Below are 23,267 nucleotides of genomic sequence, written 5' to 3'. Positions count from 1 at the left end.
CAACTCGTTCAACGACTCAATAAATGTTGCAAATGTGCTCGTTGTCGCTGTGGTTGCTTATTGCTGTTGCTGTTGCTGTTGCTGTTGCTGGCTGGTGAGCGTGCTGTACCATTTTATTTATATAGTGGCCAGGGGTACGGGGAGGCGAATAAGAACATATCGTACCCTGTCTGCGCTCAGCGCGCTTCACTCGAGTGTGTAACAAATTTTGCTACAGCAACATTTCAAACGTTATTTATCTTGATTTCTCTAGCTCTGGCTACAACTCCGGCTGTGGCTGTTGCTCCGGGTCGTTCGTCGTTCGTCGGGCTATGGCTCGCTCTGATGTTTGTTATTTGCTAACCGAAATGATATATACATTGCTGGCCACAGTTATCATTAATCATGCTTTGTTTCACAGACAGTCGCACACACATCCACACACACACATACCCACATCCTTTGGGGCATTTAGCCAGCATTTCGTATACTTGATATAGCATATTGTTCGTGGCCCGCCTAACCTCGTTTATCGATTAGTAAAAACTTTGCATAAACTTTCTGCATAATTCAAACGAATTTTGAACTTTCTGCACATTTCAATGTTCAAGTCTATAAAAGTACAGAGCCATCAAGAAGGCCGTCAACAAACGTTGCCGTTAATTACTCGAAATTTTAGTTCCTCAAGTGCTTTAGTTAAATTAGTATCAACTTTTCAAAATATCGACAGCCCCAAAAGTTTTCTTATGCAAGGTTGCCAAACGGCATTAGCCGTTTTATTGCCAAGACTCTATGGGCGGATGGCAGGCGACAATCTAGCCATTATTAGCGACTCGGCACGGCCTAAACTGCAATTGACGTTGGCTAAACATTTTTGAAATTTCCCAACACACAAATGTCAAGCAGCAGCCTGTTGGGCCATAATCAAAATCTATTAACGTCAGCCCAGCTCAGCCCCACTCAACACAATATTGACACAAATCGACTCAGCGAAGTAAACCAACAACTGCTGGGTACTCGCCGCGCTAAATACTCTTAAAGCCAACTGAGTGTTCATAAATAATTCACTTACTTAATTGAACGCAAAGGACGCGAGGCCCAATTATGTTTGTTGAAGCTCGAGATTAAATTTTAGACATCTGACATTCTCATTTTGATGATGCCGTATAAGCACAGATAAGTAAAGTAGCTAATATTAGTTTGAGATCCTAGATAAGCTAATGTATTTATATAAATTTGTGCAAACTCAATTGTAGGCTATATATATAGGTCTCCCAGCTAGATGATTGTTAGCTCTCTTATATTCATTCTTATCATATTCATTATATTCTTCTCATATTCATTATATTTCATTATATATATCTAAATTATGTATTTCATTCATTTGAATTTATTACATATTTTTGCGTTCGCTTCAAAGCAATCTAAATTTATCAATGAATGAGTTTTGCCAAATCCAGAATTCAATTAGCTATTGACAACCCATTCAGTGCCCTTTCAATTGGCGAACTCGCATTTATTTCGCTTTTATACACACATATATATATTTACAAATTTACAATTTATATATATAAAGAGTCTATCCTACATCAACGTCAATTTAAAAAGCATTTAGCAGAGTTCATTTTAGTCTGATAAAAGAAAAAAGCAGAAACCATTATTAATCTGCTGTTATAAATATATTTTTATAAGCTGAATATATTCATCTCTTATTCAATAATAATATTTATTTTTAATGCAAGACTTTTAGTAAAATTGCAATAAATTTTATTTCCCCTATTACTAAGCAAATATTAAAACGTTAAATAAAGTTATTTAAAAATAAAAAAAAATACCCATAAATGCATTACCAGCACACAATCGAACTTCAAATCAAGCGCATTTAAAATAAAACAAAACAAACCAAAAAAAATTGCATAAATATTTCAATCGATATTTAATTATGGAGTGCATATTGTTACAACTAGTAGTTTCAGGGCCACAGGGGACTTCAGAAAGCATAACAAAAATGTAAAACCATTTGTTTTTATGAATACAATTTGCACTGAATGGACTCTGGAAATTTAATGGAAGTGAGAAAAAACAAGAGAATCAAACAAAACAGCCGCAAAGCTGCCCCAATGCTCGCATAGCATAAAAATACACAAGTTAAATGTAAAATTTAGATATAAGCCCAAAGCTTGTTTTACAATACGATTCCGGCTGCGGCCCGGCTGGGGAGGGGGCCGCTTAAACTGATTGCAACAATAAAGCGAAATAGTCCCAAAACAAAAAGGGTCGAAACCTGAGCACCGAAGTCGAAGCACTTGCAGCTGGGTGTTTAGTTGAGTTATCTGCTTCAAGCTGAGCCGATAACTTTATGCGCCCAATTCCATTTGATTGATGAGATTTATGCTCACTACGCCCACTCAGATTTGCAATTTATTTTTATTTTATTTTATTTGTTGTTTTATTTGTATGTAGTGGTGTCTCGAAATGTAGCTACAAATTCAAGCCTGTTGCATGAATTTCTGTTGTTGTTCTTCTTTTATTTGTCGGATCCCAAAACAGAGTAAAATAAATAAAAAGACATTTAAAGCGGCTCAGCGCCAACTGTTGAAGGGCAAGTCCTTTATTCTGGTTGCCTTACGCATCAACTCAAGTCCGCCTGTTGCGCCGTACGAAAGGAAATCAAGTGGATTTATTGTCAAAAGACGTATTAAGGCTTTGTCTTTATGTCATTGTCATTTTTAATTGGCTTCATTGTGCTCTTTGATATGAAAGCAGTCCGGCACCAGGTGGTTCGGCATTAATTAGTAACTGCAGCAACGCACCTATAAGGTCGACGACTCTGACATTTCGCATTTCAGACAAACCTCACTCATGTCAAATGCCATGGCTACAGGACTCGATGTGAGATATCCTTGCTCAAATACCTCTTAATACGCCGACTCCAGGTGCTCCCACACAGCCGTATATGTAGCTGCAGGCAAGGGTGGAAGGCAAGGGATGTTCTCACAGCTGCCTATATGTACTTTAGCTGGATATGTTTACCGTCTCACCCAATGCATGCATGCATGCAGCCTTTGACAGAACGCCTACATTATTCATTCCCCGACAGAGCTCACAGCTTCTTTTTGAGCATCAATGCCAATAGCAATTCACACATAACTTTTCAGATGCATAGCTAAGACCACTAATACATATATGGATACGTTTCTATATATTTATTTTTTTTTTAATTTTGATTTTAAACTAGGTATTTGGATATTTGGATATAGAGAAAAATACAAAAATATAAATAAAGGCTTGTATTAGAGTCTCTTTCCTTTTTAACGTTCATTGATAGGTTGACAATATATCGAATATTTTATCTATATGCATTACATATGAATGATTTTATATATATTTTTATATATATATATATATTTTTTTCCATGTCGCTTTCGGATTTTTTATAGTTACTCTTATATTAATAAGTACTTTAATGATAATATAATATATAATAATGAAATGATAATAGTGATAATTAGTAAGATCATTATCATACAAACTTATATGAGAAAAAATTCCAATACTTACCTGTGTATTGATTAGAAATACATTACTTAGTTAATCAATCTAAACAATTTGATTATAAGCATATATATATACATACATATATACTTACGTGTATTTGAGCTCAGCTGCGGTGCATATATTTTGTGTACTGAAAGTAATTGCAGAAGACAAACCTTGACATTACACAAGTACACAGCAACTGCACACCTACACACACACACACAACCCAAAAACCTAGCTGGGTAAGGAATATTGCAGTTGAAATTAATTTTCTTGCGCTCATTTGTCGACTGTCGGCGCCTTTGTCTTTGTCCTCCCGCTCGTCTTGAGCTCAAGCTGCTGTTTGCCCACGCTTTACATTACAATTTTGCATAGCATTCTGGCTGCTCCCTTCGCTGGGTGCTTGCTGCTTTAGCAGCTCATATTTATTGCATAGTTATCCATGCCAGTTGGAAAGCAATCAAACAGAAAAAAAATTCCTACTGCACAAATTGATTAACCTCACTTCGTCAGCGAAAATATGATATTTAGCAAAATAAAATTAAAAGAGAAATTAAAGCTTCGCACCTTTAAAGACGTACGAGATTAAACTAATTGTGTAAGCAAGCAATAACACCTATTACCTGCCTGATACCACACCCGACGAGAGCCAACACTTAGCCTTGTTTAGTGTTTGGGCCAACCAGACCACACACCAATACTCGAGCAACACACGCCAACAGACACCCGTTCAGCGTGAGGTTAATAAAGGTTCTACGACATGGTGACCTACAAAAAATCTATGTATCTGTGTACATATATATATATATAAAATAAAATGGCTACCAGTCTGTTGCTTCCGCAGTGCTGGCCCTGCTGTTGTTATTGCTGCTGTCTACTCTCCAGCTGCGCCGACAGCCTGAAAGTATGCTTCAAATAGTGGCATAGTAAAATATTTACTTTGGCAGCGGCTGCAACGACAAGTGGCCCACAGCCGGGCAGGGATCGGATCGGGACATGGGCAACAGGGAGCGGCAACGGCAACGGCAACGGCAACGGCAAAGCCAATGGCAAAGGCAAAGTGCGGCTGCCACTGTTGCCCACTATAAAATGAAAACCAAAAGCCGGGCAAGCAGAAAAAATTCATTAAAAGGGATAATGACTCACATAGTTTGCAGCGAACGTTCTATGTGTGTGTGTGTGTGAGTGTGTGTCAGTGTGTGTGTATATGCTAAAGGATTAAGGATTTTGGTAGAATTTTTTGAGCGAAATTTAATTACAAATTATGTGAAGCGGCAAAACAGTTAGACAGTGGACGATTCGGCTTTAAGTAGGCCAACCACGCGGTTAAGTGCCATTCAGCTGGCCCTCCAACTGGCTAACATAGTTCACAAACAAAAAGGCGGCTTATGCCGACATTTGCGCATACTTGAAGCCGTCCATGTTGCGGAATTTATTGTTGCGCCAGTCCCACTCGAGCCTCTGTGACAAAAAAAAAAAAAATAAAAGAAATGCTGCACTAATTAACGAGTTTTTCTAATTAAAAGTCAAATTTGCTTTATTCTATTTACATATTTAATTGGCTTCTTTATTAAATTACATGACATTGACTCAATGACCCTTCGCCATTTTTGTTTTCAATTTAAGTGCATTCCATGTGCTTGAATTTCTCCTGGATTTAAAGAGTAAATATGAAGGATTTGTTTTTTTTTTTTCTTTTGAATTGAATTTGTGGTTCATATGTATATCTATAATTATGAATATAATGCTGCAATAATTGATTTAGATTTTATATTTTCACACTCTAATTTTAAAATTTGAAATGCCTTTTCAAATATTATATTACACAAAACATTTGCTTTGTCTATCAAACAGCCAATTAAAGTGTTTAATAGAAAATAAAATAAATTAATATTGTTTCCAATATCCTCTTTTGAACTGTGCGACTTCATGTGTGCAAGAGCTTTTGAAACTATTTTTTAATACATACATATATAGCAAACACTAATATTTCAATAAACAACTGTTTGCATTTTCAATTTAAAATTTTAAAATACCTAAATACAGTTATACTCTGGTCGTATAAATACCAACTTTGCCTAAAAATAATGAAAATTTGAAATTCTGAGTATTAGTGTTCCACAAGAAATGTGAAATAAAACCTTTGCTGAGCATCAAACTCGGTTTATTTTCTATAATTTCCAAGCTCGTTTCAATTAAAAATGCATGCTCTGATGGCTTTTTGTTTTGGATTTTTCATAAAACCAAAGATTCGTAGCCTGCTTCTATAAGGAATCATTCATGTAGCTCAGCTCAGTTCATAACGGATGTGCTTGAGGCGCACTTCAGTCATGACTTGCCACATGCAGCATATGCAGCTGCTCAACTTGCCGCATCACTCACTCGCAAATGCCCCCGAATAGTGCTGACTAAGCAAGGCACCAGGAGCCCCAGAGGCACCACGAATACCACGGCAGAGCAACTCAAGCTGCAACTGCAGCAGCAACTAAACAAGAGCAACAACAATGTGGCTTTAATCGCTGACAGTGGAGCAGAAATTAAAGTGCTCGGGAAGCTGTACGATTTTTAATCAGAGCGCACAAATGTACTTTTGAATATTAAAGGAGGCAACGAACGGACAACTTAACTCAAAGCAATCAACGTTCTATAAGTCAAGCGCCGTCTCGCATCTACTGCTGCTGCTGCTGCTGCTGTTGCTGCTGCCAGCTCTGATTTTGCATCAGCAGCCCGTTCTGCAGCTACTCTGTCAGATTTCTGTGCGCACTTCATTCAAGTGATGCACGTGCATTTTTGTTCCTTTAGTTTTGTTTTTTTTTTTTTCGGCATTCGCAGGCGGATGCAGCACACAAAAGCTCAAGGATACCGTTGCCATTTTGGCAGCAGCCTTAAAGAGTGAAAGGAAACGAAATCAATTTGCGCTTTGATGTCTGATTCCAGCCGAACTCAATCTGCGATTGTTGCAATACTCCATCCAGCCCGAGGCACATTTAAGCTGGCCAATGCGCTTAATTCGTAGTATCGCACATACGCCACGTAAGACCAAGACGCAATTAAATTATGCATCGCGCTCAAAGGTAATGGAAGCGATAGCAATCCGGCAACATCCGCGTATGCATATCCAATTAATCAAAGTGCAATAGCACTAATGAACCTTTAACGCTTCTGCTCAAGCTTAAGCAGCATTATGTCGGAGCAGTCGCTAAACGCATTACCCACGGCAGGAGACCATCGCCGCACGGTGTCCTGCGGCTCTGCCCCGCTGCTGCTGCCGCCACTTCATCCACGACCGCAGCTGGAAGCTTCCAGGCTGCCGGCTGTTGCTATAATTAAATTTATTATGCAAAACCAGCAAGTCAAGCATGTTGTTGCTGCTCTCGCAGTGGTCGCAATCACTTGAAACTAGTCGCGCATCCGTATCCTATCATCCGCCTTTGGCATTTTCTGACCGCTCTGACGCCTCTCGCCAACGAGGTGTGCATCAAAAATAACTGGAATATTATCATTTTACTCAGCTCGACCGTTAGTACAACGCCCACGCACAGCAGAATGGCCCAACTAATGGAAAATTGTCAGGATGCCGGGCATTGCAGAGGCCATGCAAAGCAGTTTCGCCTGGCGCATGGCAACACATATGACAGGACATTCCGCATTACCTTTATAGGCGCAGCGCCTCCTGCTAACCTATATACCTACTCTTGGCCGCGCACACATTCCAATTTATTGCAAAGCAAAAGCACTTAAAAATAGACAGAGAAGCGAAAATCTGACTATTACTCCATCACAAGGCTCAAGCTAAAGGATATGGGAATGGAGTAAAAAGCTAAGTATATACTTCGGTATGATTTGTTGATGGAATCCTAATCAAGCTAACATAGAGATATAGTGAAAAATATATACAAGTAAATATAATATAATAAAAAACATATAAATAATTTACGAGGCGGATACTTAATAAAAAGGAGCAAGGACATCTAAAGCTTAACAATAGCCCATGTTTCTTTTACAGAAATTTATAAAAATTATATTAAATGAACATTTACAAAACTAAAACGTTTCTTCGTCACAACAATTAATTTTCGTATATATCAAAACTTGGATTTCCCAAGAAAAATGTCAAGCTTACGACATTTTCAATGGAAACTTTAAAGCCACAATTACAATCTTGTTCCACATCGACGTGAATAGCGCACACGAAACTGTAAAGCCCTTCCACTCTGCTAAATGCAGTCGCTAGAAATCAGTTATGAAAAACCTCTAGGCAAGAATTTAAAGCAAGCAAAAAAGTATGTGTTCATCTGCATGTTTGTGGGCGTTAGGGTTTACACGTTGTTAAACAGCCTGTATCTATTTCACTAATTAGACTCACTTCATGTGCGTTGACACGAATGTGCGGCAAGTTGTTGCAAACAAATCTGAAAGTTGCAAGAGCCCTTCAGCTGCTGCACACGGCCGAGGGCCGACTGACACAGGATCCGGCAGCCTGTGCTTCGCGTTGGTCTTATTAATTGGCTGACGGCGCTTATGGGCAGCTTGGCAAACGCAGTGGGCCTTTTTGTTTGCCAACACGTTGTTGCAACAGGCCAGCACTTCAAGGCTGCACCCAGACGCGTTAAACTCGGCGTATACGCAACGTTTGATTATTGCCCGTTTAGCCTAATCAGCATTGGCTCGTTGCCGTGTTGCCTCGTTATTGCAGTCGCTGCCTGCAGGCAATCTCACGCCCTTTGACTGCGCTGAGTGGGCGTTATTTCTCAGCTGGCTCAAACCTCTTTATTACTTGCCTTAGGTTTCACTCTCAGCATTGGCAAATGAAAGTAAGGTAACAAGCCCCAGTGACGAGGCAAATTGCTTGCACAGCATCTATCCAGCTAGCTTATATCATTAAGTACTTGAGAGGCGGAGACGCAGCTGCTTTATCACTCGGCCCCGCCGGCCATAAATAAAGCACGAGCACCTGAACGAATCTCCATTATGTGCAATAAATAACAAAATATGCCGCTGATATGCGACCGGAATGTGAGTACAAGATAGATTCTAGTATCGGAGGCCGCTGTGCCGCTCTTGGCGCATAATTAAGTGGATTTTAATGAGCGTCGGCCCGAGCAGGAGCCTCGACCGTTCCCGGCTCGGAGTCAAATAATAATGGGCTCAGTTGTGCGCCGCTCGGGCTTTGATTTGTGGCCACTTGGGCTGGCTATTTAGATTAAGCATACGCCGCGCGCCACAAGCCCCGATTCATAAATGTCACGACGAAGCCAAATGAATACATTCAGTGGAGAGTTAAGAGTTGAGTTGAACCACTCGAGCGGGGCTACAGTTTATTACAGCTACGTGCCGGGCTAACTCAGGACATGGTTGCTGATGACTTTCGTTCTCTTTTGGATTTACTTCGCTTGGATGGCGCCGGAGACTGGGTGCGCTGCTCTGTCGGTTTATCCTGCTGCTCGACAATGCGCTGGAATAAGAGTGCACTGCTCTGCTCGTCCAGCTGATGGCTCTCGGGCCCGTTGCCAGCAGTGGCCGGAGTGGCTGGAGTGGCGAAGCTCTCGCCCAAATGCCGCCAGCTGCGCTGCGCTATGGGCACGTTCAGCTTATCGAGCAGGCGGCTGGTCAGCTGCGGCATCATTGGCTGCAGCACAATGCCGCACAGCCGCAGCGCGTCCATTGTCATAGCGATGATTGTCTGGAGGCGTTGTGCGTTGGGCGAGCTGCCGCCCGCCTTCAGCTCCCAGGGCTTGGCGCACTCAAAGAAATTGTTAGCCGCATGGAGTGCCGCGATGGCCGTGTCCGCCACCAAGTGGAAGTGATTGCCTTCGTAGTGCTGCTCGCAGCGCCCTGCGAATGCAAATGGGAATGAAAATGGAGGGCATTACTTGGCTGCTTTCTGGCTGGCCGCACTCTCGAGTGCACTTCGCCCACAGCTATGTATTTTGCCGGAAATGCGCTTGCCAGCGACACACAGGCAACAAACTTAGCTTCACTCAGCCACTTCGCAGCGGCTGCTTAAATATTAAAATGACAAACACGCCGACTTACCAGCCAGATGGAACAGCGCCTCCTGCAGCCGCTTGCCAGCATCCAAGTGCTGCAGCAGCTGTGACAAGTGCTCCACATGCGGCTCCGGATACATTTGATGCGGGTTCAGCGACTTGGCACAGGCGCGCGACAGCAGATTGCCCAAAGTATCAGCCAGCTCCGAGTTTAAAATGCGCAGCGCCTTCACGTGACTGAAATCTGCAAAGGTTTAAGCGATTTAGCAGCGTCAGCAAAATATTCACCTAAAAGGCTCCACCCATGCCGCAATTAAACTGGACGCCTGATTGATGTTCCCCCCATCGACGGCCAGCCAAGCTCCAATGGCCAACCATTTGGCTCTTAACTGCCTGCAGCATGGCCTCGTTGTCCATTAGGGCGATTATAGCAACAACAAATGCCAAAACTGAATAATGTGCTGCTGGGCCACGTCCAAAAGGCTGTTCGGCCGATAAACTCATGTTAAAGCAAATACGACAAGGCAAATAAATATGCATGCGAATCACTAAGCGAAGCGAGGGCCGCACACACAGCTGCAGCATGCAAATGCCAAAGTAAACTGTTGCCACAAATCCAATCCAGTTCAGCTCGAAATAACGCATTTTTCAAATCTGCTGCAAATGTTTAAGTTGCTCAGCGATGCAAAGGATTCTCTACAATTTGTACATCAATTTGGCCCTGCTGCTCGATGCTAAATGATGCTGGCTCAATTTATAAATGAGGCTGCGACGGATGACGACCCTGAAGTGATTTGTATGCAACTTTAACTTTTGCAATATGCACAATATAGATTGAATGTTTATAGTATAGATGATGAACCTTGACTTAACTACGTAACTTTAATTTACTTGATATAGATTCAATATATTGTATAAATGATAGACCTGAAGTGATTTGTATACATGTTCAAAGATCAATATCTACTCTATATAGAATTAATATATAGTAAAGATGACGATATTTTAGTGATTCGTATGCAAGTTAAAAGATCTACTCTACATATATATAAATTACATATAAACATACAATATAGATATAAAAAAAGTAACTTTATATATAGTACAGATGACGATAAGTTAAGAAATTCATATATACTCGATATAGATCCAATATATGATACAGATGGCAAGAAGTTGAAACCCCGATATATACTCTAAATAGATTCAATATATAATGACGATCCTAAAATGATTTGAATGCAAGTTAAAAGATCATTATCTACTCTATATAGATTATATATGTACACATATATTTAGATATATATACAAATGTATTCATATACCAAGAGGGTTCTTTTGTTATACTTTAACATTTGTGCACCAAAAATATCACAATACTATGAATATAAAATATAATTATAAAAAATAAAAGTATCTACTAATTATGTATTGGCCATAGAGTAGAGAGAGAGACTAATAGTTTGCCAGAAATCATTTAGTTTTTCTATTCATTTATACTAATTTCGCTTAATTAAGCAAGACTGACGTCCTTTGCTCTAAATTTTTTTCAGCAGCTCTTTACTTTACAACAAAACATTTAAAAATATTGCAGAAAAATCAACTCAGTTGTGGCGCAATTTAAAGCTTAAGCCAACATCCAGGCGCAGATTGGCAAAAAGTATTAAAAACGTGGCAGCCATGGCAACCTGTATTAATGAAGACCCAAAAAAGTTGATTCGGTGCCAACATTCGATACGCTGTTGCCGGAATAATAATTCATATATTGGACCGAGGCAACCGAAATTGAAGCGCAGTCTCGAAGCATTGCCACATGCAATACTTCACACCTAATGAATGAAAGCCAGAAAAAGTTCAATCATTTTACTGGCTGCAAATATGCCAGCTAATGGAGTCGCTTACGTGCGTTTGCCCAACATAATGGACAATGCTGTGTGCCATTCGGATTCATTGTGGTATTGCGATGCCCGTTCAATAGATTAGCAGCACTGAGCCCGCTCAACTGGCCAACACTAAATAAGTAAATGGATAACAATTGGCACTGAGCTGGGTTTATTTACCTGCCCAACTGTTTACTGAGCGCGACAATATTAGTTACATTTCATTCCCAATTAGCGTCGCTAATAATGGCCGACATCATTATCTGGGCGAAGGCATCCGATTCGCACGGGCGAATATCGGAATTTCGCATGCAGCGTTTATTAAAATACATGAAATTTGATTTGCATGCGACAGGCGCATCCGCAGGTCGCCGCACGGCCCGAACAATGGCCGCCAATCAAAGTTGGCCATTGCATAATTTTGGCCAACAATGCATTGCAGTTGCCCGTCCATGTTGCCAGTCCATGTTGCTGCCAGTTGCGACTGTTGTTATAGGTAATTAAAAGTTTGCCGCATTGGCCGTGGCTGATGCATAAATTGCACCTGGCATACGGCCAGCTATTGGGACAATTGATTGACGTTGGCTTCTCTAATATAAACAGATTTCGTTGCTAATTAGTTGTAGCCATAGGAAATCATTGAGTCACTGCAGCCCGGTAACTGCGTGCAGCGCACTCAAATTCGCATTCGCATTCGCATTCACATTCAAAAATTCAAATTCTAAGCTCCTGTACAGCAACACACACAAATACTACTTGTTATTCAAGTATGCATAAAACTCGCTGTGGTTTTACAGTGCAGGGAATTGCATTTCCATGTCGAGAACTTGAGCCCAGCTCCGGTAGTTGAGCAGCTGTCGTGTGTTCCGAAAACAAAAACAAACACAAAATACAGCAAATGCATATGCATGCGCATTACACCTACACTAACGAGAGTGTAAATGTGTGTGAGTGAGTGGGGCTCTTGCTGGGGGTATTTCGCTCTCTGTAACCTGAGGTTTGACAGCGACCAGAGTTTCTTACTCCGCCCTCCCCCCTCATTTTTTTGGCCAAGCAGCTGCGGCGACCAAAAGTGTTGCCTGCTTCTGGGCGCCCCACATCATTAATGCAATTGTATTGTCGCTGCCTGCTCAACTTTTTGCTGCCGCCGAACTCTGCTCCAAAGTCAAGTTGGCAACCCACTGAATTTGAATGCCAAAGCACACGGGCGTGCAGTCACATGCTTAAATACAATACCTACACACGTATGCAACATGGCTCTGCTTGACGAACAAATGAATATTTCGGCCAGCCAATCGCATGACTCTCGCAACACCCTGTGTGGAGTCGAGTTTTCAAAATCCCAAGGCTGATTCATTGCAGTATAACAAGTATAATCCATACATGCATCAGTTTCTCTCTCGTAATCTCTCGTAATTCTCTACCTCAGTGTTTCTTCTGGTCTTCTGGTTTCTGTTTTCTTTTGCTATGATGTTCTTTCTCTATCTCTCTCTCGTCTGTCTCTCTTTCATTCTCTCTTTCGGTTTTACTGTCGATTCTTTTCTTAACTCTTTTTTCTTCTTTTTCTCTCTTTCGAGTCAATTCCTTCCAGCTTAGCTTTAGTTCTCCTCTAAGAATGGTCTTCTTTGCTGCATGTTCAATTCGCAGGCACACATACACTCACATGCAGCACTGCACCACTGTATAATGTAGTCTGGTATACCCATGTGATTGATGAGCATTGGAAATTCATTCAATTTGCTTAAACGAGTGTTGAATTGAATTGAATTTAGTTTTCAGTTGAGCAGCATTTGATTTTCTATGCATTGCATTGTGAGGGCCAGGGCATTGCTGACTGCAAGTTACGTTCGGCTTGAATCGATCGCAGCTGGAAAGAGAAATTGCGAAATGTACTCAAACATTGGCTGGCCCACTTCACAGCCATTTGGGTAGCAATTATGCCGACGCGGGTTAGTTTTTGATGCACGGAGGGGCGAGCCCGCAACACGTGGCCCACAGCAATGTTTTGCCATCCCAATCGCAGATGCAATCGCACTCGCACTCGCAATCACTATCGTAATCGCAATCCAACCAACTCTGTCTGCCGGCCGGGCCGTGTTGCTTTTAACTGCTTACGTGTGCGGCAGCAACAACAGCGCCGACTCCTGCGACATGAGGCGCGTTACAGCCCACGGGGCACATGCAATGCCAGGTGCAGCAGCAGCAGCAGCAGCGGGAGTGGGAGCAGCAGTCGCCGCCATAACATCCGTAATTTCGCCAAAGTTTTGCACATGTTGCACAAAGGAGCACGTGACTGCCGTACTAGATGGGGGTCGCTGGCCCATAGACAAATGTTGTGCCATTTGTTGCCCATAGCACAAAAAAAAAACAACAAAAACTTCCATACCGTTCGCGTTCTTTGTTTTTGTATTTTTGGCCGACTTCAGGCACTGGAAATTGCTTAAATGACTTGTCGCATGTTTTTTCCTGTCACCTACAAAGCTTTTGGCCCTTTTTTTTTTTGCTGCTACTCCTTCGGGCAACTGACTATCCCGGCCGTAATCCCGCTCTCTGTCTATATATGTGTGAGCCATTTTTTGCAAATTACATCGCTGTCAGACTTGCAGCCACACCCTCTGGAATTTCGGGTGGCCCCGGGGCGGAGAAATGCCAGCCTGATGAGCGTCAACGTCAACTATTTGAACGCTTTTATATAACGCCCATTGCCGAATTTAAAAGCACCTAAAGCGACGCAGTCTCACGCCTTCGTTGGGCTCAGTCGCATGGGAGTGGATCAATAAATATCAATATTTATCAATATTTACATAAATCTTTATGGCATTGCAGTTTTTTTCAACTTTTTCGACAGCTTTTTTTTATACGGCTGCTTCATTTTCATGGTAATAACAGTGCCCTGTGCCCAGTGCCTATACGACGGCGTATTCAAAGTTATGAAAATTTAGGTACATCAATCAATTGACTCTTTAAACTATGATTCTAGGATTATCAAATTTCTACAGTGCCTAAAAACAAAACAAGAATCTATCTATCATCGAAAATCATCATGTATTTCCTATTCACTGTCGCAGAAAAATATTTCGAAATATGTATATATATTTAGAAAAACCCCAGTGTACCAAGTTCTAGAGAAAAAATTCAGGAGGTGACAAAAAAAATGGGGCTTAATTGTTACCCCAATCTAGGCTTAGTTGGGAGTCTAAGTACTGTCATTCCACTGAGACTGGGATTACATTAATACTTGACTGGGTATCGACCTAAAATAAATAAAAATATATCCATAGAACTGTCTTTTAATTACCACCTATATCTCCTTGCTCTTCCTTAGCAAAAATTTATATTAATTCATTTATGTTCAGTTTAGGTTGTCTAAAAGTTAGGACAAATAATAAAAATAAATAAATGAATTAGAAATTAATAATATAAAATAATATAAAAATAATAAACAAAAACAAAATAAATAACATTGCTCAATCCAATTAAAAATAGCAATCAAAGACATTGCATTGCCATCCTGAGCAATACTTTATAAAGTTGTGATCCGAGTCTTAGTTGAGCGACAGCAGCACAACGTGATAACTGACATTGAGCACACATAATATTTATTTAGAGGCCATTGCGGGGCAATTCCCATGGAGTTGGGTGTAATTTAATGCAGACAAGTGCTTCAGTCCGCAGATAGTTGAGCAAGTGCTTGATATTTAAGCCGAACGACGCCTTTGGGGGGTGCTCTGCCAGTTGAGCGTTTTTCCTTTTCTTTTGCTGTTTTTATATATTTATTTGCGCGTGTTTTCTCATGTCCATAAAACTTGACGGGGGCGATGCTCTGAGGCATTCCGTCAGCAGTCACCCGGACACTTTCGCCAAATGCAGTTCCAGTGTCGCAGCAGGAGACGGACAGCTCTTTCTCTCTCTATCTCAAGGCTGAGGCGGAGGTGGGCCGGCGGCACCGATGCAGCGACCGCAGTGGCAGAATTTCAAAATTAAATTGTTGGTAATGAAAAGTTGTGCACTTAATGATGTGGCCTCCGATGCGAACGATGATTGCGCCGCTGTTGACGCTTGTGCTCGTCATAAAAACTACCCACAAATGCTGTTAGCTGATGGAGGCGGATGTCGCCAATCAGCGCCACCGGGAATAAACGAACGCAATCCAAAAACTTATTCAAATGCACATTGAGGGAGAGGCGGAAATGTTCGCCCCACGGCCCCGTATTGAGTATACGCCGCATTATGCAATCCTTGGCGACTGTGGGCTCGACCTGCAGCAAATCTGATTTCAAATCGCAGAGCCAATATCGAACAAGTTATAAAGGAAAAGCACGCCTAATTGAATTCAACATGCAGAGCGCTGCAAATTTGCTGCTTTTCTTCTGAATGAGCGCAATATTAACGCGAAGCGCTCAAAATGCAATAAAAATGCAATTAAATTAGCCGCAAGGCAACAGGCCAAACAAAAAAAAAAAAATCTATATATATACATACATATAACCGAGAGCCAAACAGAGTCGAGCTGCCCGACAGCCAACAGAGAAATTCATCAGCCATAAACTGTAGAGGCAAATTGAATAAAGGCAGGTGTGGGCGTGGCCCAGGCGAGCACAACGGAAAGGCAAAGTTGGCAATAATTGAAAATTGAAATTAAATTTAAATTCCAGGCAAACAAAGCAGCCGAAAAGCCATTAAGCTTCAGACTCGGCAGCGGCCATTTATGCAAATTGAATACCGAAAAGGTTATGGAATCAATCAAATCGCATCAAAAGTGGGCGTGTCAAACAACAGCAGAAACACGCTGTAGCCGCAGCAGCAACAACAACAACAACAACAAACAACAATAACAATAACGCCAGCACTCAAAGTGATTTTGATGACTTCTGGCTGTGTGTCGAGCCGTGTTAATTGCTTTAGCAAAATTTGTGCATGTCTCTGACACGGCTCAGGCCGTGTCCAACAGCCTCTTGTTGGTAGCAAAACAATTGAAATTAGTTTATCCCTATGTGAAACTGGTGCTGCACGGTGGGCATGCATGAGCTGCATGCATGAGCTGCTCACCTGCTCAGCGCACAATGGACTGAAGATGCTCGGCCCAGCATTAAATCATTTCGCCAACCATTGTGCCGGGAATGAATTTTACGGCCGAGCGAAGAGAAAATATTAAAGTGCGGCGAAGGTGGAGGAGAAGGCGGAGCAGGAGCAGGAGCTGGTGGAGCAAATGACAAACTAATCATATCCAACAGAAACTTGCCCTCAACTTTCGACAGCCAGCCACAAGCTCGAGTGGGAGGCAGCCTTAGGAATTAGCCAGCGGTGCTCTTATGCAAATGAGCAAATCCTGAGCCAAGGTTCAAGATACAAAAACTTTGCCAGCAAATAAACAAAAGTCGGTTTGGCAGCAACAGCAGCAGCAGAAGCAGCAGACGAAAAGTTTTTTCCGCTTCTTGCTATAAAATTGAAATGCAAATTCAGCTAAGGTACAAGCAAAACTAACGAAATCAGCATCACTGACGAGGCAGACATATTTGCATGCACAGAAGTGTAGGGGCTCCGCTGAGGGGGAAAGTAAACTCTGGAAGTAACCGCGGTTGGCTTTTGGTCATTTTGATAGATTGCAGAGACTGCAGCAGCCACAGGGGTCGGAAGTTGGGTGGAATCACTTACTGCCATCGCTGTGCGCCACGCCCTCGCGCAGCAGAAAGTAGCGCAAGCCCTCCATCGTATACTGCTTGGCTGCCTCGACGGGATCGACGACATTGTGCTTGCTCTTGGACATCTTCTGGCCATCGACGGTCCAGTGAGAGTGCACATGCAGCTGGCGCGGCGGCTCCAGGCCGGCAGCCAACAGAAAGGCGGGCCAATAGACGCCGTGGAATTTCAGTATGTCCTTGCCAATGACCTGCTGCGCCGGCGGCCAATGAGCCAGATACTACAAAGTCGAAAGATAAGATCTAGTCAGCAATAAGTCCAAGATTCTCTGATATAATTGCGCTCACCTGTTCATTGGGATAGCCCAGGGAGCTGAGATAGTTAATCAGGGCATCCAGCCAAACGTAGACCGTTTGCGTCTCGTCATTCGGCACGGGTATAGCCCAATGCACACGATTCGCTGGCCGGGAGATGGACACATCGGGCAGCGGTTCGCTTAGCGTATCGAGCAAAATCTTTTCAAATTTGACGGGGCGAATGCGTGCTTCCTGCTTTACCCAGTGGCGCACGTCATCCTGAAACTGGGACAAACGAAACATGTAGTTCGTTTCCTCAGTCCACTCGACGGGATGGCCAGACTCTAAGGAATAGCGTGCGCCACTTGCTTCGTCCAAGCGCAGCTGCGAGTCAGTCAGAAAGGTCTCATCAGATACGCAGTACCAGCCGCTGTATGCCGCCGAGTAGATATGGCCACGCGATTGCAGTCTGTGCTGTGGATGATGTAAGATTGTTAATGTGGATCAGCAATTAGCAACTGGACAAACTCACCCAGAAATCGGATACCGCCGATTTGTGTCGCTGTTCGGTGGTGCGGATGAAATCATCGTATTCTATCCGTGCCTCCTTAAACACTCCGCGATAGAGCGCGGAAATCTCATCGCAGTACTGCCCCACAGGCACCTCGTGCGCCGCTGCCGCCTGTTGAATCTTTGTGCCATGCTCATCCGTGCCGGTGCAGAGGCGCACTTCAGTGTCCGGATAACGCAGTCGCTGGTACCGGCAATGGGCATCCGCTATGACCGCTGAGTAGAGATGGCCAATGTGTGGAGCTGCTCAAAGGAATTCGGGCTGATTACACTCAAACTGTTATTCAATATGCACGCGCCATACGCGTACCTGCATTAACGTAGAATATTGGCGTTGTAACGTAGTGGGAGCTTCTGTAACGGACTCCAAGAAGTTGCAGGTGCCTTATTTTACTAAATAACATTTTAATGCAAGTGTATAAACTTTTGCACTTTATAAATAAACTAAAATAACAATTTGCCGGCTTCTTTTGCTGGGTCCAGCTGTTTGGCAGTGCTGCCCATCGCTTTAACAGCTGATGAATTGTTGTGAATAACAGCGAGCATCAGCTGTTAATAACAGGTAGACCATTCTTACTTAATACATTCTGTAACCAGAACTGTTAAAACGTGATTGCAACTTTTGACAGTGCTGCCAATAACTGAGCATTGGGGAAATTTATTTTTGAACATACATAAATCCCTAATGGGAAACGCAACACCAAATTTTAATTATGTAACGGCTTAAAGGAATTCAAACATTGCGGAAATTATTTCCAAATCACTGACAAAAACGTAATAACTGGACTATAAATATCAACTGAAGCTAACAAAATTTAGTAGCTTATAAAGAGATCAATTGCAATCACTACTTCTTGATGGCAGAACCAGATTTCATTGATTCCTTTGCCTGATGCCAACGAGTAACCATCCGACGATTTCTGGCAGCCTTCTGCTTGGCCTCGACTGCTGCACAGGCTGCTTTATATGCTGCATTCTTTGTCTTCTCATAGTCCTGCTTGGCTTCGTTGAGCTGGCGACTGAGGCTCTCCACGCGGTTCTTGGCCGCCTCCAGGAGTTGAGTTTTCTCTGCCAGCTCCTGCTGCGCACCATTAGCCACATTCTCTATATTGGCCAGATTTGATGTGAAGGCGGCGACCAAGCGCTTCAGCTGATTGAGCTGGGCTTGCGACTCGGCGACAACTTGTGAGGCGGTGTTGGCATTCGCCTGTGTGGTCTGCAGTGATGTGGTAATGTCCGCCACCACGGCATCCGCTTCGGTCATTTCCTGCTGCAGTTGCTCCACAATCTGTTGCTTGCCAGCCAACGCGGCCTCGGCGGCACGCGCCGACTGCGCCGCCCGATCGGCCAACTCCTGCTTGACCTGTGTGGCAGCTGCCTCGGCTGCGGCCATTTGCGCATCGCTGGCGGCTCTCGCCTCCTGCGCCGCCTTCTGGGCAATATTCGACGCCTTTGTCTTGGGATCACTTTTGTCTAACATACTGGCGGTCTTCTTGTTGCAGCCATCATCCGAGCACCCGCCCGTATCCGGTTCGCCGAGAGCTCGCTCTTCCCGCTTTCCAGGCTCGTCATAGCTGTAGCTGTCCAGCCGCGGTATCGCCTGCAGCAAAATAAGCAGCAACAGCAACACGGTCTTACATAACATTTTCTCTACAATTTCTCAGCCTTAATGCCAGTCAAACTCAATCGGACACATGCCACTACACTGACTATGTTTGCACAGCAAGAGAAATCAAAATATTCCAAATCCAGCCTAGGTATCAAAGATGATTCGATGTTAACGTGCATTGTATTCGTATTTTATATCGTATCGCAATTTACGATATTCGCAAATTACCGCAAGCAGTGATGCCATTGATGCCCCTTATCAAATGATATTCTGTTATCAATTATTTTGTTTATAAAATCGAATTTTATTGAAATCAATATTTCCCTGTTCTCGTCCTCGTCTGCTGATAAAAAATATACAATAGATAAAGATAAAGATGAATGGTCAAGGGGAAGATGACTTTGGATCTGCGGCTCTACGTCGATTCCTCTGCGCCTTCTGCTTGGCCTCGACCGCCGAGCAGGCTGCCTTGTAGGCCGCCTTCTTGGTCTTATCGTAGTCCTGCTTGGCCAAGTTCAACTGACGCAATAGGCTGTCCACTCGATTCTTGGCCGCTTCCAGCAGCTGCGTCTTCTCGGCCAACTCCTGCTGAGCGCCGCCCGACACGTTCTCGATGTTGGCCAGATTCGCAATGGATGCCTGCACCAGCTGCTTTAGCTTTCCCAGTTGGTTCTTCGCCTCGTTGGCCGCATCGTTGGCCGCTGCGGCGTTCGCCTGTGTATTCTGTAGGGAGTTACTTACGTCCTGAACGACCGCCTCGGCCTCGCGATGCTCCGCCTCCAGTTGCTCCATGATTTGTTGCTTGCCCGCCAGAGCTGCCTCGGCCGCGCGCGCCGACTGTAGCGCCTTCTCGGCCAGCTGGATTTTCACCTGTGACGCAGCTGCCTCTGCCGCGGCCACCTGTGCATCATTCGCCGCCTTCGCCTCCTGCGCCGCCTTCTGCGCAATATTCGTGGCTTTGGTTTTCGGGTCGGACACCCCAATGGAAAGAGCCCCAGAGCAAGTCTTGGTTTCACACTCCTGGCCCGTCCCGCCGCCAGCGTCTTTCGGAGCACCCGAATCCTCCAGCTTCACCGTGTCCGGATATACATCGAGGCTACGTTTGCTGTAGGCCTGGCAGCCCACGTTAAATTCTAGCTAACTAGCCCAATGACATTCTACTGACCTTATCGAGCGCTCCGATCTTATAGCTCTGGGATAAACAGCTGAAGTTTAGGACCAGTAATACATATATATAGTGCATTGTGCCAGCCCTTTGAAGTACATTGTTTCGATTTCAACTTTGACGACTAAAACTTTTGTAGAGAAAAAATCATGTAGATGTATTCTAGTCAAGAGTGCTCGACTAGAGGTTAAACTGAACCCTGAAAGCAGCTGATATTCCTATCATTCTGAGCCACACACACACACATGTATGAACGCAGACAGAAGCACGGTAACCTTATAGAGGATAAATATAGATCAGTAGTGATTATAGTGAATCAATCTATCTTATCTTATCTCTGTCTCTGTGAAGAAATACATATATAAATATATACATATGTATATAAAATAATATACAAGATATTATTATATACCACTCTATCTTTTCTTAGTTTAAATCACTGATCTTTGATCTTTGGATTAAGCCATAGCTGATCGGTCTTACAAAAAAATACACCCATGGGATTGGTAACATTATTCAAATATTTTACTGTTTAATCAGGTTATACCTTAGACTTGTTCAAGAACGATTTACCTCAACACCGTCTTTCCGAGGCAGGTTTCACTTTTTTAATGAACAAGATTGTTTGATTCCTCTACAATATATAGAAAAATATACAAGAAAATTTGTTTTTGATGCTATAAAGCTTAATCAACATTAATAGGTGGTTCGATCAGTGGTTCACAGTTCGATTAAAATTATTCTGGCGCCGGCTCTTTTGCGCCTTTTGCTTGGCCTCGATTGCTGCACAGGTTGCTCTGTAGGCGGCCTTCTTGGTTTCCTCGTAGTCGTGCTTGGCCTTCAGCAGCTGGCTGGCCAGGCTTTGCTGTCGATTCTTGGCCGCCTCCAGCAGCTGGGTCTTCTCGGCCAGCTCCTGTTGTGCGCCAGTCGATATGCTCTCCATGTTTTCGAGATTCTTGGTGAAAGCTCGCACAAGTTTCTTGAGATTATCCAGTTGGTTCTTTGCCTCGACGATGGCATCGCTGGCAGCGGCAGCATTCGCCTGCGTGTTGTGCAGCGAGCTGTCAACCTCCTGCACAACGGATTCGGCTTCGCGGTTCTCCATCTGCAGTTGCTCGAAGATCTGCTGCTTGCCGGCCAGAGCGGCCTCGGCAGCGCGTGCGGACTGCAAGGCCTTCTCGGCGAGCTCCAGCTTGACCTGGGAGGCGGCAGCGTCCGCCGCTGTCATCTGTGCATCATTTGCCGCCTTTGCCTCTTGCGCCGCTTTCTGGGCAATGTTGGAGGCCTTGGACTTGGCATCTGTCTTGCCAATCGAAACTTTGCACTCCTTGGTGTCCTCTCCGCCTCCTTCCTTCTTATTATTACATTCCTCGGCCAGTCGTGCAATATTTGGAAATATCTCAAGGCTGCGTTTGCTGTAGATCTGTCAGTTTGGGTTTGACTCAAGCTGGAATGGGAATATCGCAGTACTGACCTTCTCAGACGGCCTGATGACAGAGCTCTGGGATATACAGGCGATGTTTAGGACCACAAATACGGAAATATAGAGCATTGTGCCGCCCTTTCCGTATTCATTATTATCAAACACAGCTGTCAAGTGGCACCATGTTTTGAAACTGAGAATATGTGAAAAATGTGTGTTAGTACGGAAAATGCGACTAAACTTTCAAATCATGTGGTTCATTATATTGTCGTCTGTTACACAAATAGAATTCGCATCGGGCTACTCATCCCGCCGGGATCTGTATAGAGCAGCGCATCAGACTCGGCTTAAGCGGCGATTGAACCACGATAGCAAATTCGTCGACGACAGAGCAAGCTTCCAGGGCACTAGGGAGAGGGATCACTCAGACTGTGACAATGAAGGCGAGAAGCCGTCCCCTCAAACCAGGCCCAGAAAGTTGAACTCGAAATCCCACGGCACGGGCATAGCGATGAAAGCAGCGATAGAGGCGAAACAGGCCAACGACGATATGGAGAGTGCGGTGAAGGAGGCGTCCGATCGGATCAAGCTCGAGTTTTCGGAAAAGGCGGCCGCTGCTGCCAGGGCGGCGGAGGCTGTGCTATCGGGAAAACTTCAGGTGCTCGAGCAGCTGGAGATGGAGGTGCGGGAGGCCGAGATAATTGTGCAGGAGGAATCTTCGGAGCTGAGCTCCGCCGAGTCGAACAGCCAATTGGCGCTCAAGGCACACCGACAGGCCCAGGAGGAGCTGAAGCTGCTTCTCGCCGGCCAAAAGCTGGCCAGAGAGAATTGCGATAGCGCAGAGCAGGTCTCCGCCGCCTGCCAGCAGTCCATGGCGGACAAGACCAGCCTCCTGGAAGCAGCCCAGAAGCGCGTCTCCGTGCTGCTGCGCCAACTGAGTGAAGCCCGCAACGACTACGCCAAAACCCAGAAGGCAGCCCGCAACGCCCTCTGCGCGGCCAACGAGGCGAGGCAGCGAATCGATCGCATCAAGCCCTGAGCTTATCGGAGAAGTGTATCTCTCGAGGAGTTTATTTTCATTAAGCATACATGTGTATATATATATTTTGTATTGATCAATCCGTAGAATAAGAGCAAAATAACGTAAGCCGTAGATTCTCATTCGAGTTCCTCAA

General features: G+C 43.8%; 5 protein-coding genes across 5 annotated transcripts; 1 reads left to right on the top strand and 4 right to left on the bottom strand.

Annotated features, from left to right (window-relative positions):
- Positions 1 to 8,799: 8,799 nt before the first annotated feature.
- On the bottom strand, positions 8,800 to 18,416 carry MetRS-m (Methionyl-tRNA synthetase, mitochondrial). The gene is made up of 6 exons (XM_030387207.2): positions 18,206 to 18,416; positions 17,858 to 18,138; positions 17,377 to 17,799; positions 17,045 to 17,309; positions 9,556 to 9,753; positions 8,800 to 9,354 (listed from the first exon to the last, which is right to left on the bottom strand). Exons 1-6 carry the CDS (start codon positions 18,297 to 18,299, stop codon positions 8,864 to 8,866), a joined length of 1,752 nt encoding a protein of 583 aa, XP_030243067.2. The 5' UTR covers positions 18,300 to 18,416; the 3' UTR covers positions 8,800 to 8,863.
- A 99-nt stretch (positions 18,417 to 18,515) lies between these two features.
- On the bottom strand, positions 18,516 to 19,565 carry LOC115563753 (uncharacterized). The gene has a single exon (XM_030387216.2). It carries the CDS (start codon positions 19,538 to 19,540, stop codon positions 18,743 to 18,745), a length of 798 nt encoding a protein of 265 aa, XP_030243076.1. The 5' UTR covers positions 19,541 to 19,565; the 3' UTR covers positions 18,516 to 18,742.
- A 267-nt stretch (positions 19,566 to 19,832) lies between these two features.
- Positions 19,833 to 20,835, bottom strand: LOC108658410 (uncharacterized). Its single transcript, XM_018111083.3, has 2 exons — positions 20,670 to 20,835; positions 19,833 to 20,617 (listed from the first exon to the last, which is right to left on the bottom strand). Exons 1-2 carry the CDS (start codon positions 20,745 to 20,747, stop codon positions 19,889 to 19,891), a joined length of 807 nt encoding a protein of 268 aa, XP_017966572.2. The 5' UTR covers positions 20,748 to 20,835; the 3' UTR covers positions 19,833 to 19,888.
- Positions 20,836 to 21,366: 531 nt separating this feature from the next.
- Positions 21,367 to 22,275, bottom strand: LOC108658409 (uncharacterized). Its single transcript, XM_030387217.2, has 2 exons — positions 22,144 to 22,275; positions 21,367 to 22,092 (listed from the first exon to the last, which is right to left on the bottom strand). The coding sequence occupies exons 1-2, from the start codon at positions 22,219 to 22,221 to the stop codon at positions 21,382 to 21,384; spliced, it is 789 nt and encodes a 262-aa protein (XP_030243077.1). The 5' UTR covers positions 22,222 to 22,275; the 3' UTR covers positions 21,367 to 21,381.
- Positions 22,276 to 22,321: 46 nt separating this feature from the next.
- Positions 22,322 to 23,245, top strand: LOC115563752 (uncharacterized). The gene has a single exon (XM_030387214.2). The coding sequence runs from the start codon at positions 22,322 to 22,324 to the stop codon at positions 23,129 to 23,131; it is 810 nt and encodes a 269-aa protein (XP_030243074.1). The 3' UTR covers positions 23,132 to 23,245.
- The last annotated feature ends 22 nt before the right edge of the window (positions 23,246 to 23,267 follow it).

The sequence above is a fragment of the Drosophila navojoa genome, chromosome 2, assembly GCF_054131105.1.
Source record: "Drosophila navojoa isolate 15081-1374.11 chromosome 2, UAZ_NAV_1.0, whole genome shotgun sequence".
NCBI classification, from domain to species: Eukaryota; Metazoa; Arthropoda; class Insecta; order Diptera; family Drosophilidae; genus Drosophila; species Drosophila navojoa.
Note: the sequence above shows the minus strand (reverse complement) of the source record. Positions and strands in the feature narration are given on the sequence as shown.